The sequence below is a fragment of the Balaenoptera musculus genome, chromosome 1 (genome assembly GCF_009873245.2).
Source record: "Balaenoptera musculus isolate JJ_BM4_2016_0621 chromosome 1, mBalMus1.pri.v3, whole genome shotgun sequence".
NCBI classification, from domain to species: domain Eukaryota; kingdom Metazoa; phylum Chordata; class Mammalia; order Artiodactyla; family Balaenopteridae; genus Balaenoptera; species Balaenoptera musculus.
Genome location: NC_045785.1, coordinates 31,517,330 through 31,532,650, shown reverse-complemented (window position 1 = coordinate 31,532,650; position 15,321 = coordinate 31,517,330). Strand labels below are relative to the sequence as shown.

General features: G+C 43.6%; 1 protein-coding gene across 1 annotated transcript; it reads right to left on the bottom strand.

The window, feature by feature from the left end:
- Positions 1-8,977: 8,977 nt before the first annotated feature.
- On the bottom strand, positions 8,978-10,636 carry LOC118893978 (peflin-like). The gene is given in 1 exon segment (XM_036849659.1): positions 8,978-10,636. A coding segment is annotated over 1 exon segment (873 nt). The 3' UTR covers positions 8,978-9,763.
- Positions 10,637-15,321: the final 4,685 nt, after the last annotated feature.

Genomic DNA, 15,321 nt, shown 5'->3' with positions numbered 1-15,321 from the left:
ATTTGCTCCGTGGCATGTGAGATCTTCCCAGACCAGGGCTCAAACCCATGTCCTCTGCATTGTCAGGCAGATTCTTAACCACTGTGCCACCAGGGAAGCCCAGACATATTTTATCATGTAAAAATAAAGCTCTTTTTTTAAAATAAATTTATTTATTTTGTTTATTTATGTTTTTTGACTGCATTGGGTCTTCGTTGCTGTGCATGGGCTTTTCTCTAGTTGTGGCGAGCAGGGGCTACTCTTCGTTGTGGTGAGCGGGCTTCTCATTGTGGTGGTTTCTCTTGTTGCGGAGCACGGGCTATAGGCATGCGGGATTCAGTAGTTGCGGCACGTGGGCTCAATAGTTGTGGCTTGCAGGCTCTAGAGCACAGGCTCATTAGTTGTGGCAAAAGGGCTTAGCTGCTCCGTGGCATATGGGATCTTCCCGGACCAGGACTCGAACATGTGTCCCCTGCATTGGTAGGTGGATTCTTAACCACTGCGCCACCAGGGAAGCCCTTAAGCTCTTTTGTATGCTTAAAAAATTGTAAACAGATTAATTGATGAGAAATAGGTTAGAAAAATACATATTTTCAATTTTGGGCTTATGCATAGGGAATTAATATTTATAATATAAAGATCTCACTAACTGATAAGAAAAGAAAAGAATAATCCACTTAAAATGAGCAAAAGACAGGAAGAGATAATTCACAGAGGCGCAAATCTTAATGACCTACAGCCATTTGAAAAGATGTTCAAACTGACATGTTAGAGAAATGTAAATTAAAGTTCAATGAAATACTACTTTAGACCCATTGGACCAGTAAATATTAAAAAGATCAATAGCACCTATTACTGGAGGGGTTTTGAGGAAAAAGTAACCCTTACATATTGCTGTCATAAACGTAAATTTTTTAAGTTCTTTTTGGAAAGCCACCTGGCAGCAGCTTCTATAATTAAAAATATGCAACCATCGATCCAACCCCTGTAAAATCTATTCTATACAAATAAAAGCACTCATATATAAAGACAAATGTATAATAATGGGTATATTAGTTTGCTTGGACTGCTATAACGAAATACCACAGACTGGGTGACTTAAACAACAGAAATTTATTTTCTCACAGTTCTGGAGGGTGGAAGTCCAAGATCAAGGTGCTGGCAGGTTTGGTTTCTCCTGAAGCCTCTCTTTCTTTGGCTTGTATTCAACCACCTTCTAGCTGTGTCCTCACATGGCCTTTCTTGTGCACTGCACCCCTGCTTCTTCTTGTAAGGACACCAGTCCATTGGATTAGGGCCCCACCCCTATGACCTCGCTTAACCTGAATTACCTCTTTAAATAACCCATCTACAAATAAAGTCACATTGGGGTTAGGACTTCAACATATGAGTTTTGGGAAGGGACACAATTCAGTCCATTACAAGATGTTTACAGTGAAATTGTTCATGGTGATAAAATACTAAAAATAAAAAGAACGTTTACCAAGCATAAGAAGTAATATTAAAAGTCTCTTTGTAGCTGCTAATGTGTTTTGTCCCCCCATCCCAACTCTTCCCTCTACATCAGAATGGCCACTATCTTGATTTTTTTCATTTTTTCCTACTTATTTTTATAGTTATTTTTTAAAATTAATTTTTATTGGAGTATAGTTGATTTATGGTGTCATGCTAGTTTCTGCTGTACAGCAATGTGAATCAGTTATAAATATACATATATCCACTCTTTTTTAGATTCTTTTCCCATACAGGTCATTACAGGGTATTGAGTAGAGTTCCCTGTGCTATACAGTAGGTTCTTATTAATTATCTATTTTATATATAATAGTGTGTATATGTCAACCCCAATCTCCCAATTTATCCTTCCCGCCCTCCCGCTTCCCACTTGGTAACCATAAGTTTATTTTCTACATCTGTGACTCTATTTCTGTTTTGTAAATAGGTTCATTTGCATCTTTTTTTAAACTTCTATTTTTTTATTTTATTTATTTATTTATTTATTTATTTATTTATTTATTTGGCTGTGTCAGGTCTTAGCTGTGACACGCAGGATCTTTGTTGCAGCCTGCGGAATCTTTCCTTGCAGCGCGCGGGCTTCTCTAGTTGCGGTGTACGGATTTCTCTCTAGTTGTGGCGTGCGGGCTTCAGAGCACACGGGCTCCATAGCTGCAGCGTGTGGGCTTAGTTCCCCTGTGGCATGTGGGATCTTAGTTCCCCAATCAGGGATCAAACCTGCATCCCCTGCATTGGAAGGTGATTCTTAACCACGGGACCACCAGGGAAGTCCCTGTACCATTTTTTTTAGATTCCACATATAAGCAATATCATATGGTTTTAGTCTTTTTCTGTCTGACTTACTTTGCTCAGTATGACAATCTCTAGGTCCATTCATGTTATGTAGTTGTTTTATAAATAAAAATAACTAAAAAATATATACATATATGAATGTATAGTTGACTCGTGAAAAATTCAGGTTTGAACTTCCAGGATCCACTTATACAGATAAGGAAGGCTGACTAAGTTATATGCTGATTAACCCCCTCCTTGTTCAAGAGTCAGCCGTAGATATAGATATAGATATCTGTGTATGTATAAATATGTGTGTATATATAAAATCTAAACAGTATTATGGAAAATATTGTTAGATTTGTCCTAGGTACTTTATAGTTTTCAAAAATATAGTTAATGATATATTCTTAAAATATTATAATGATATCATTTAAAGGTCTTTATATTATGTTAATTGCTGGTATGTAGCAATTGAATTGGCTTTTGAATATTGATCATAAAGCTGATAAATTTCCTAAATTATTAATTCAAATAAATTGCTTGTAGTTTTTTTGGGGGGGGTTTTCTATATAAGTAAGCATATTACCTGCATGTAATTTGTTTTGTTTTTTACTTTCCAATTCTTCCAAAAAAAAAAAAAGTTTTCTTTTTTTACTTTTCCTTTTTTTTTTGCCCATGCCATGCAGCTTGCGGGATCTTAGTTCCCCAACCAGGGATTGAACCCGGGACCAGAAGTGAAAGCACTGGGTCCTAACTACTGGACCACCAGGGAATTCCCCTTTTTCTTTTTTTAATGTACAGTCTATCACCTCCAGCATAATATTGAGTAGAAATGGTGATGATGGGCATTCTTGTCTTATTTCTGATTCTAAAGAAAAAATGCTTTTAATATTTCACTATTTGTAGTAGTGGGCCCCTAAGATGGCCCTCAAGGGTCATTACCACTTAATATTCATACCCTTGAGTAGTTTCCTCCCTCAGTGAATCAGGGCTGGTTTCTATGATGGTAGAAGTGATGATGTGTGACTTTGAGGCTAGATGATAAAAGGCATTGTGGCTTCCACCTAAGTACATTGGATTGTTTGCTTTGGGGTAAGTCAGCCACCATGTTGTATGAACTCAAGGAGACCTGTGCAGGGGTCCACAAGGAGAGGAATGAAGGCTTCCTGCTAACAGCCTGTACCAACTTGCCGACAATATGAGTGAGGCACCTTAAAGTGCATCCTCTAGCCCCAGTCAAGCCTTCGGATGACTGCCACCTCATTAGAGTTTCTGAGCCAGGACCATCCAACCAAGATGCTCTTGAATTTCTATCCCACAGAAAGTATAAGAGATAATAAATGTCTGTTGCTAAAACTAAATCACTAAGTTTTGGGGTAATCATTTATATAGCAATAGATCTTTAATGCACTATTTAAATATATTATTTCTCTATAAGTACTACTTTTGCTGCATGCCAAAAATTTTGGCCTGTAATAGTTTGGTTTTTTTTTTTTTTTTTAAATTTATTTATTTATTTATTTATGGCTGTGTTGGGTCTTCGTTTCTGTGCGAGGGCTTTCTCTAGTTGCGGCGAGCGGGGGCCACTCTTCATCGCGGTGCGCGGGCCTCTCACTATCGTGGCCTCTCTTGTTGCGGAGCACAGGCTCCAGGCGCGCAGGCTCAGTAGTTGTGGCACACGGGCCTAGTTGCTCCGCGGCATGTGGGATCTTCCCAGCCCAGGGCTCGAACCCGTGTCCCCTGCATTAGCAGGCAGATTCTCAACCACTGCGCCACCAGGGAAGCCCCATAATAGTTTGGTTTTAAGTGTATTCTTTTTTCTTTAATTTATTTTTTATTGAAGTATAGTCAATTTACAATATTGTGAATTATTTTCTAATTTCCATGATGATTTCTTTTTGACCATTGGTCATTTGGAAATATGTATTTTAAATTTCCAGGTATATTTTTTGTTTTGTTTTTATTTATCTTTTTAGGGTTTTTCTTAAATGTTTTATTCTGGTAAAATATACATAACATGAAATTTGCCATTTGAAGCATTTTTAAATGTACAATTCAGTGGCATTGATTATATTCACGATGTTGTAAAACCATCACCACTATCTATTTCCAAAACTTTTTCATCACCCCAAACAGAAGCTCTATAACCATTAAGCAATAACTCCATGTCTTCCCCACCCCTCAGTCCCACCCCTGGTAACCTCTATTCTATTTTTTGTCTCTATGAATTTTCCTTTTCTAGATATTTCATTTAAGTCGATTTTTTGTTATTAATCTTTAGCTTAGTTATATTGTGATAAGAAAATGTGATTTGTATGATATGATTTCTCTGAAATGTCTTGACACTTGTTTTATTACTTAATATGTCAAGTTTTATAAATATTTTTGTGTTCCTGGAATGATTGGTACAGTGTTCTATTTAAGTCCATTAGATCAAGCTTGCTAATTATGTTATTTAAGTTGTTTGAATAAGTGTAGGGATATAAGGAGAAGTTAATAAATGTGTTATTATAGTAAGATATTTTAACATACTCCTCACGATCATTAATATGTAAATATTCAATTAAATTTATCAAAACTAATCAAACAGACTTGAAAAGGAATCCAATAAAATGTACAGAAGGAAAAAATGTAATAACTGACATTAGAAATCCATTGGATGGGTTAAATCACAGATTAAAAATGAAAGAAAGATTTAGTGAATTAGAAGCTGTGCGTGAAGAAGTTACGAAGAATACAACACAGAAACCAAGAGAGAGAAAATATAAAATAGAAGTTTAAAGACAAAGAGTGGACAGTAAGAAGATCCAGTGTCCATCTAATCAGAGTTCCATCCAGAAGGAGATAGCAGAGACTGGAGGAGAGATGCTCTTCAAAAAGGTCATTGTAAGAATATTCCAGAACTGATTAATAATATCAATTCATAATCAGGAATCCAAATGAATACAAGCAGAGTAAATAAATAGAAAGTCATAATAGTGAAACTTAAAAACAAAAAGAAGACTTAAAAAGCAATGAGATGTGCGCTTAAAGATGGTTAAAATGGTAAATTTTATGTTATGTATATTTTATTCACAAAAAAGTTCTGAGAAACTTACCAAGATCAGCAGTTCTAAATTAAAACCTTCAGCAATCTCTGTAACTTGTGGCATGGTGAACTTCAATACTGTGATCTCAGCCAGGCAGCATGCCCCATATATTAATCCTTCCATTTACCCTGCTGTTGGTTTTCTGGCAGTTCAAGGGTTCTTAAATTTCTCTAGTGAAATTAAACAAGGGAAAACATCGAGGATTTTTAGAATCTCTTGTTATTTGCCTAGACTTATTGTCATTGCTATTTACTTTTTCTTGGTTGTACTTTTAATTCCCTCTTTAATTTATTTCAACATATTAAACATAATAAAATTACAGTTTATAGCTGATAATAGCAGTATATCTGATCTTTATGAGTATGATTCTCTAGTTGGTTGCTTCTGCTTGTAGGCATTTGTTTCTTTGTGTAGTTAGAGACTTTTTAAAAAAATTGTGAGTCATGTTGAAACTTTGTGGGAAAATGTTTGAGGCTTGGATTTAATGATATTCTTCAAGAGGAAGTTTGGGTTTGCTTCTCCCAGATGTCTGTCTGTCCTACCAATCCAGAAACACTTTAAATTTTCATCTTGGAGTGTTTTGGGTCACACAGCTAAAGTGAGTATGTCCCTAGGTAAATATATATGAGTGGAGGTATGGGATAGAGAATTCTCAGGATAGAGAATTCTCAGGAGAGAGAGTTTTTTGTTTGTTTAATTTTTACTTTACGCTGATCCAAGTTAAGATAGGCCTGCATCCCCACCACCCCCCGTTTTTGGTTTTTGTTTTTAGTTTACCCACTGCCCACGAGGATATTAGTGGTTTGGGGATTGGAGAGGCTCAGCCTTATCTTCTGATTTTACTTTCTGCTCTCCTTAGACTCAGGCTTCCTTACCTCCATAACCCATGAAAACACAGATGCTGGATCACTAGGAATCTGTATATGCCACTGGGGCAAATACGATTCTCACAATTGCTTACTGCTATTTTCTCTTAGGGATTCCTCACATCCAGTCAAGGTCAGTCATGCCTTAAAAGAGATTTCTTTACATTTTATCTAGTTTTTGTTTGTTTATATTTGTTTTGTTTTGTTTTTAAGTTCTGCTGTATTGGGTTTTCTGTGAATGGTATGTCTTTTTTCATAAACAAATATCTTTTTAACAACTTATTTTTCCTTTAGACATAGAATGCTAAAAACCATAAGGAAGGGACTTCCCTGGCAGTTCAGTGGTTAAGACTTCGCCTTCTAATGCAGAGGGTGTGGGTTTGATCCCTGGTCTGGGAGCTAAGATCCCACCACATGACTCCTGGCCAAAAAACCAAAATGTAAAACAGAAGCAATATTGTAACAAATTCAATAAAGACTTTAAAAATGGTCCACATCAAAAAAACAAAAAACCAAAAAACTTAACAAAACAAAACAAAACAAAACAAAACCATAAGGAAAGCTTGTTGGGAGGTTTATGTTTGCAGTTCATCTGACACATTGAGGAAAGAACTCAGCATTTGGGGAACATGCTCCATGCAATCTGGAAGAATACAATGAGTAACTTGTTGCAGCCTAGTTTAAATTGCTTCCTGTTAGAGCCTGGCACACTAGGGCCTCAGAGCTGTCCAGGTGGTCACTCTGCATACCTCTAGTGACTCACCTGTACTTTTACCACTCACTATGGATCAGACAAGTAGCTTGGTGGCCAGAAGCCACAGAGACATGTCCTGACACCTGCTAGTGGCTGAGGGAGCCTTCACCTGGAAAAGGTGGGAACCTCATTTATGTTGCCCAGTTTGAAAGTTCAGCAAACCTTCATTGTTTCATACTTTGTGTCAGATTTGGGGCATAATTGCATGGATACAAAGATGAAACAGTGAAGGTTACTGTTCTTGAAGAACTCATAATCTCAGGGCATGCCCTTTAGCAGGGAAAGAGAAAGACACACACTCAGGTACTTTAAATACATTGTGGTAGGTGTTAGGATGCGTGTGAGATAATAGAACATATGTATTGGTCTCTGCACCCAGTTCCTGGCACAGAGCTGCTAAAACCCTTGTAATTTCCTAAGTGATAAGAGCATCTTTGTTTCTAATGGGGTGACTCTGAGTGGGCTCCTGGATGGGGGCTGGTCACCAGAAGGACGAAGCCATGATTAGAAGCTTGGAATTTTCAGCCCTACCTCCCCACCCCCACTTCTCTAGTAAGGGTAGAGGGATTGGAAATGGAGTTAATAATTGATCATGCCTACATAAGTAAGCCTCTTTATTTTATTTTATTTTTTTTTTAAGAATTTCACTTTTATTTATTTATTTATTTTGGCTGTGTTGGGTCTTCGTTTCTGTGCGAGGGCTTTCTCTAGTTGAGGCAAGTGGGGGCCACTCTTCATTGCGGTGCGCGGGCCTCTCACTATCGCGGCCTCTCCTATTGTGGAGCACAGGTTCCAGACGCGCAGGCTCAGTAGTTGTGGCTCACGGGCTTAGTTGCTCCGCGGCATGTGGGATCTTCCCAGACCAGGGCTCGAACCCGTGTCCCCTGCATTGGCAGGCAGATTCTCAACCACTGCGCCACCAGGGAAGCCCAGTAAGCCTCTTTAAAATGCCAATAACACGGGGTTCTGAGAGCTTTCAGGTTGGTGAGTACATCCATGTACTGGAGAGTGTGCACCCTGACTCCATGGGGACAGAAGCCCCTGCTCTTGGGACCCTCCCAGACCTCGTCTTATATGTCCTCACCTGCCTGTTCATCTGCATACTTTATCATATATTTTTTAAAAATTAATTAATTAATTAATTTATTTTTGGCTGTGTTGGGTCTCCGTTTCTGTGCGAGGGCTTTCTCCAGTTGCGGCGAGCGGGGGCCACTCTTCATCGCCGTGCGCGGGCCTCTCATGTTGCGGAGCACAGGCTCCAGACGCGCAGGCTCAGTACTTGTAGCTCACAGGCTTAGTTGCTCCGTGGTATGTGGGATCTTCCCAGACCAGGGCTCGAACCCGCGTACCCTGAATTGGCAGGCAGATTCCTAACCACTATGCCACCAGGGAAGCCCCTCCTTTATCATATTTTTTAACAAACTGGTAAATATAAGTGTTTCCCTGAGTTCTGTGATCCACTCTAGCAAATTAATCAAACCCTAGTAGGGGAATGTGGGAACCTCCAATCTGTAACCAAGTGGATAGAAGTTGTTGGTAAAAATGTAAAATGAATGGCTAGTGGGAAGCTGCTGCATAGCACAGGGAGATCAGCTCGAAGCTTAGTGATGACCTAGAGGGGTGGGATAGGGAGGGTGGGAGGGAGGCTCAAGAGGGAGGGGATATGGGGACATATGTATACATACAGCTGATTCACTTTGTTGTACAGCAGAAACTAACACAACAATGTAAAGCAATTATCCAATAAATATATTAAAAAAAAAAAGAAGTTGTGGGTAACCTGGGGACCCACTACTTGGGACTGGCTGACATCTGAAGTGGGGATAGTCTCGTGGGACTGAGCCCTTCACCTGTGGGATCTGACACTCTCTTCAGGGAGATAGTGTCAGAACTGAGTTAAATTGTAGGACACCCAGCTGGTGTCACAGAAAATTGCTTGGTGGTCACACATTTGATGACCGGAAGTGTCAGAAGTGAAGTGTTCTTTTTTTTTTTTTTGGTGGAAAATGTGGAACTCCAGAGTTTTATTCTTGTATTGAAGCTTACAGTTGCACCAAACTTTTGGCCCCAAATGAAAACACACACACACACACAAAAGCATTGGCAGTGGGAGGTAGCAACTTGTCCCCTGGGGACTGAAGCCAAGCAGAGGATGGCAGGCAAGTATGAGGAGTCCAAGCTGCAGAGGGGTAGCCTGGCCAAAGATGCCCAGAGAGCAGACTGCCCAAGCTCCCTGAGCAGGCAGCTAGAAGTCAGCACACACGGACTTGTGGCTGGTGGAATCCAAGCCACTGGTCGCATGGGCAAATCTCTCACCCTGGTCAGATTCCATTTTGGAGAAACTGGGTTCATCTGACAAGACAGCATGGGTGAGGGAATGCAGGTGCTAATGGTAAGAGGCTGATGAACACTTACCACTGGCGTCAGGGCACAGAAGGGAAAGCTAGAGGCTGGAGTCAGCTGACTGGACACTAACCCCATTGCAATGACCAGCATCTCTTGCACCTGGCGCAAGGCTGTGCCATTTAAATACTCAGGGATGTAAAAGGACATTCAATTTCCAGTCCTCTCCTAGGTCAGGCCCCTACCTGTGTGGCCTCAGCCCAGCTCCCCACTACTTGGTGGCTATGATGCAGACCCCCAGCCCTCTTTTGGAACAATGCTGAATCAGGCAAGGGAGAGTTCTTTTTCTAGGAAGGGCAGGAAATGAAGAGAGGCCCACATGCTTCTCCCGCCCTAGGCACCAGGAAAAGTCCCTTGGTGCACTCCCCACTTTACAGATGGGCTGGTCATAGCATCCGAGAAGCTGTCATGGTGACGAAGTGCTCGAAGCTGAGCCGAATGTTGCCCTGCACAGCTGTGTCCTTCTCCCGGAAGGCCTCGGTCAGCACCTGCAGCTGGGTGCACACCTGGATGAAGCGATCTAGCTGCATGGCAGGACTGGCGGAGCACGGGCAGTAGCGGGAGACCAGGAGCTGGGTGAACTGGGGGCTCAGATTGTAGCCCATCTGGGACAGAGCTTGCTGCAGCTCTGTGTAGCTAATGGAGCCCGAGTGGTCCTGGTCTTACTGCTGGAAGAGGTTCTTCCACTGCTGGATGAACTTCCACAGGGCTGAGAAACCGTAGACATCAATGCGGCCTGACGTGGTCTTGTCAAACATGTTTATCATCATGAGGCATGTCTCGTCGCTGAATGAGGACCAGTTGGAGTTGACCAGGGCCTGCTTCAGCTCCTTGATGGAGATATAGCCACTGTGATCGGAGTTCACTGACTGGAACCAGGGGTAAGCCTTGGGATCCACATTGGGAGCGGTGCCACCGGGAGGAGGTGGTCCCTGTCCATAAGGCCTGGGATGCTGGGCACCATAGGAATATGGAGGTGGTGGTCCATAGGGGCCCCCTGGGGCCACACCACCATATGGTCCTCCCGGAGTTCCAGAAGGGAGCCCCCCAGCGTTGGGGTGTGCATAGGGCCCTCCACCAGCTGGTGGTCCGTAAGGCCCACCAGGGGCAGGACCTCCTCCATATCCGCCACCAGGGGGTACCCCGCTAGCATATTGCCCTCCAGCATGGGGGAGTCCGGGGTAGTAGCTACCTGGAGGGGTTCCGGGTGCTTGTCCTCCAGCTCCTGGGCAGCCCTGCCAGTAGGGGTAGCTGGCCATGGCGACTCTGTGAAGTGTTCTGTATGAGTAGAAGAGGACACACACGGGGGGGAAAGACTGGAATTTTCTCCGTACACTGTGGCAAGCTCAGAGTTCCAAGAAAAGTTTACTTTACCCCGCATCTCCACACAAGGAGCTCTCTGCAGCTCCCAGGTTAACTTCTTTTAGTTACACCTATAAGAAGAGACAGAGTAGAGTCTCTCTTCCCCTACGGCCAATTTTTAGGAAAAGGAAACGAACTGGCCCAGCCTGTGTCAAATGTCCTCCTTCTGTGGTCCAGTCACTGAGACCAATGCTGGGCATGGATTACATATATGACAGCCAAAGTCTTGAGGGATGGTGTGGGGAGGAGCTGGGTGTGGTGAGCTGGAAAGATACTTGGCCCTTGTCTTCCTGTAGCACCCAAACCCGAATCAGTCCTACCACCCTACTATCTACCACCCTACTATGTTCTTTGCCAGAGCAGCTAATAGCTGTAGGAGGGGGGAAAAAAGCCACACAAACAGTTGTAGAAATTTCAAATGCAAAATCTAAATGAGAAAAGATACTTTTTTTTTTTTTTTTTTGGGCTGTGAGGCTTGTGGGATCTTAGTTGCCCGTTCAAGGATCGAACCCAGGCCCCTGAAGAGGAAGCACAGAGTCCTAACCACTGTACTGCAAGGGAATTCCCAGGGAAAAGATATTCTAAGTCTCATGATGTTGGCTGGGTGAGGAGGGATGGTGCTAGGTGTGGTGCTTTACAAAGAAGGCTGGTTCACTGACCCCAGAGGGCCATGATCTTTGTATACAATGGAATGCTACTCAGCCATAAAAAAGAATGAAATAATGCCATTTGCAGCAACATGACCTACAGATTATCATACTCGGTGTAGTAAGTCAGAAAGAGAAAGACAGGACTTCCCTGGTGGCGCAGTGGTTAAGAATCCGCCTGCCAATGCAGGGGACATGGGTTCAAGCCCTGGTCCGGGAAGATCCCACATGCCGCGGAGCAACTAAACCCATGCACCACAACTACTGAGCCTGTGCTCTAGAGCCCGCGAGCCACAACTACTGAGGCCGCGTGCCACAACTACTGAAGCCTGCGCACCTAGAGCCCGTGCTCCGCAACAAGAGAAGCCACTGCAATGAGAAGCCCGCACACCACAACAAAGAGTAGCCCCTGCTCGCTGCAACTAGAGAAAGCCTGCGCACAGCAACAAAGACCCAACACAGCCAAAAATAAAAATAAAAATAAATAAATTTATAAAAAAGAGAAAGAAAAAGACAAATACCATATGATATCACTTACATGTGGAATCTAAAGTATGACACAAATGAACTTATTTACAAAACAGAAACAGACTCACAGACATAGCGAACAGACTTGCAGTTGCCAAGGGGAAGGGTGGTGGGGGAGGAATGGATTGGGAGTCTGGGATTAGCAGATGCAAAGTATTATATAAAGGATGGATAAACAACAAGGTCCTACTGTGTAGCACAGGGAACTATATTCAATATCCTGTGATAAACCATAATGGAAAAGAATATGAAAAAGTATATAGGTATAACCGAATCAGTTTGCTGTACAACAGAAATTAACACAACATTGTAAGTCAACTATACTTCAACAAAATAAATTTTTAAAAGTGGGGATATGACCCTGGCGTTCACCACAGTCCAAGGTCAGGCTCTGAATTTTTCAAGCTTAGAAACATGAGCTTGTCAATATTTCAGAACCGAAGTGATTTGTAGGTACTGATCCACATGAATGAGATCATAAGCAACCAATGTACAAACCCTGAATGAGAATTTATTAATTTACAAAATGTATTTAAGAGTACATCAGCCCTCCCCAGATCTGTTTTTCAAATACCTTTTTGAACCCCAACTCAATGCCGAACCCTGTGCTGGGTGCTGGGGACACAGAGATAAATTAGATACAGGCTTTGCTCTCTGAGAGCTCCCTAACTTATGTGTGTGTTGGGTGTGGGCAGACACCTTTGCTCTCTGAAATCACACAGCTTGGGAAGCCAAATCACAATCAGGAAGCAGCTCATTGAGGGTGAAAGAAGAACAAGGGAGGTTGGTTGGAGGGTTGGACTGCTCAGTGAGTGGTGTCTTCGGCAGCTTGGGTCCTGCTTTACTTGGTGGGGAGAACTGGGTACTGGAGTTGACCAGGCACAGCCACTGTCCCTGTGCAGTTCTGCGACCCAGCACTGCCACTGTTGGCTTCAGATGCTCTTTGCACTTTTATGGCTGCCCTCGGTCCTTTCGAGCAGGACCTTCTTTCTGTAGACAGTTCCTGTCTTACGGGAAAACTCCCTCCAGTCCTGGGAGCCTGTGGTGTTGGTGGCATTCCCCACGAGTCTCATCCATTTCGCAATGATCTTAATGTCATATCACTCAGGACAGTATCTGCTTTCCCTGGTTTCTCACTCCCTGAGGGCCCCTCACTCTTGCCTCTTTGTTAATCTGTGTCATTCTGATTGGGTTCTCACCACCCCTCTGTGAGCCTCTACATTACTTTGGTCATGTTTCTCTCATCCTAACCGTTTTTTCAAACATTTGACAATTTCCTTCAATCTTTGGTTGAACCTCTTTCCCTCTAACTCCGAACAGGTGACCTTGCCACCTACTTTAGTTAGAAAATAGGGATGGGGTGCAACTTCCTTAAGCTTCTGACAAAAGGTTCTAGTGCTTTGGGGCATCTCCAAGTGCCACCCCTCCCCACTTCAGCCTACTTGCTCTGTCCCTTCCAGTTCTCATCTGCTTTTATGACCTTCCTGCTCAATCCCTGTAGTGGACAGGATGCCTGGTGCTATAGACTGAATTGTGTTCCCTCTCCCTCCACTTCATGTGTTGAAGCCCTAAGCCCCCGTGTGATGGTGTTGGACATGGAGCCTCTGGGGGGTAATTAGGTTATAAGGGTGGAGCCCTCATGATGGGATTAGAGCCCTTCTAGGAAGAGACAACAGAGAGCTTGCTTCCTCTCTCTGCTTTCCACCATGTGAGGATACGGCGAGAAGGTGGCCATCTACAAACCAGGAAGAGGGCTCTCACCAGACACTGATCTGCCAGCACCTTGATCTTGGTCTTCTCAGCATCCAGAACTGTGAAAAATGAATGTTTGTTGTTTAAGCCACCCAGTCTATAGTATTTTGTTATAGCAGCTCGAACTGACTCAAATCCTTGGCTCTCACTACTGGCCTTTCCTCTTTCTTTCCCCTGCTCTATGCTCTGCATGTCCCTTGGTGTTTCCCAGAGTCCTGTCCTAGATTTCCTTTTCTCCTTTCTCTGGTCTCTCTCCCTGAGTGATCTCATCCACTCCCAGGGCTTCAGCTGCTATTTCTGTGCAACTCCTAAATATCTTCTTCCCAGCTGTTTGCTTCCCCTCTGTGAGATACTAGAAAATACATATATTGGTCTCTGCCCCCGGTTCCTGGCACAGAACTCCTAAAACTGTTGTAATTTCCTAAGTGATAAGAGCGCTGCAAGCATCTTTTTGTTGTAATATTTGGTCTTTGACTCTGTCCCTGACACAGAGCTCTTAAAACCCTTGTAAACTCCTAAGTCCAGATAAGAGTACAAGGAGCATCTTTTGTTCGAACAAGGCCGCTCTGTGTGGGCTCCTGAATGGGAGCTGGTCACTAGGAAAACCCAGCCAGTATTAGAACACTGGAATTTTCAACCCGGCTCCCTCCACTCCTTTAGAGAGGATAGAGGGGCTGGAAATGGAGTTGATAATTGATCGTGCCTACGTGAGGAAGCCTGCATAAAATCCCAGTCGTCGGGGGTTCGGGGACCTTCCAGGTTGGTAAACACATCCACCTAGCGGTGGGGTGGTACATCCCAACTCCACGGGGACAGAAACTCCTGTGCTTGGGACCCTCCCAGACCTCGCCCTATATATCTCAGGAAGGGAACACGAGAACCTCTGATCTGTAGCTAAATCGGACAGAAGTTTTGGGTAAGCTGGGGACCTACTTCTTGCAACTGGCTTCTGAAGTGGAGGGCAGTCTGAGCCCTTCACCTGTGGGATCTGACACTCTCTTCAGGTAGATCATGTCAGAACTAAGATAAATTGTAGGACACCCAGCTGCTGTTGCAGAATTGTTTGGTGTGGGGAAAACCCACACATCTGGTGTCAGAAGTGTTGTGTGGTAGTCCTATGTGAGTAACGGAGAAACACAGGAGGGAAGACTGTTTTTTTTTTTTTTTTCCTTAGTCGCCCTCCCACCATCCATTCTCTCTACCCGGCTCTGCCTTGCTCCGTGTCTTGGGGCGCTGACCCCTGTGGATTGCATCAATAAGCTCTCTTGCCCTCCGGCTTCTTGTTGAGTTGAGCCAGTGAGAAGAATCAGGAAATAGGAAGGCGGGAAAAGAAAGAAGTCCTCCTGCTGAGGTCTTTCCCCAGAGAGCTAAGAACGCCGGGCAGGAGACCCAGGAGGGTAGGACTTGGAAGAGGATCGGAGTTCAGGGCCTCGGCCAACGAGAAAGAGCAAAGGGGCGGTCACAGGCTCTCTGGCTCAGACCCAGGCAGGCGGAGCGAGAGAACTCATTCATCCAGGGCCAGCCCAGGGCTGAGACTGCCGAGCTGGCTGGACCGGCCCAGGCCCGTCTCAGGGCTGGGAGCGGATTTCCTCGGGCTCCCTCCCCCGGGGGCTGGGTCGGAGGGAACCTGTGCGGAGGATTTTAGTTTGGGGAGG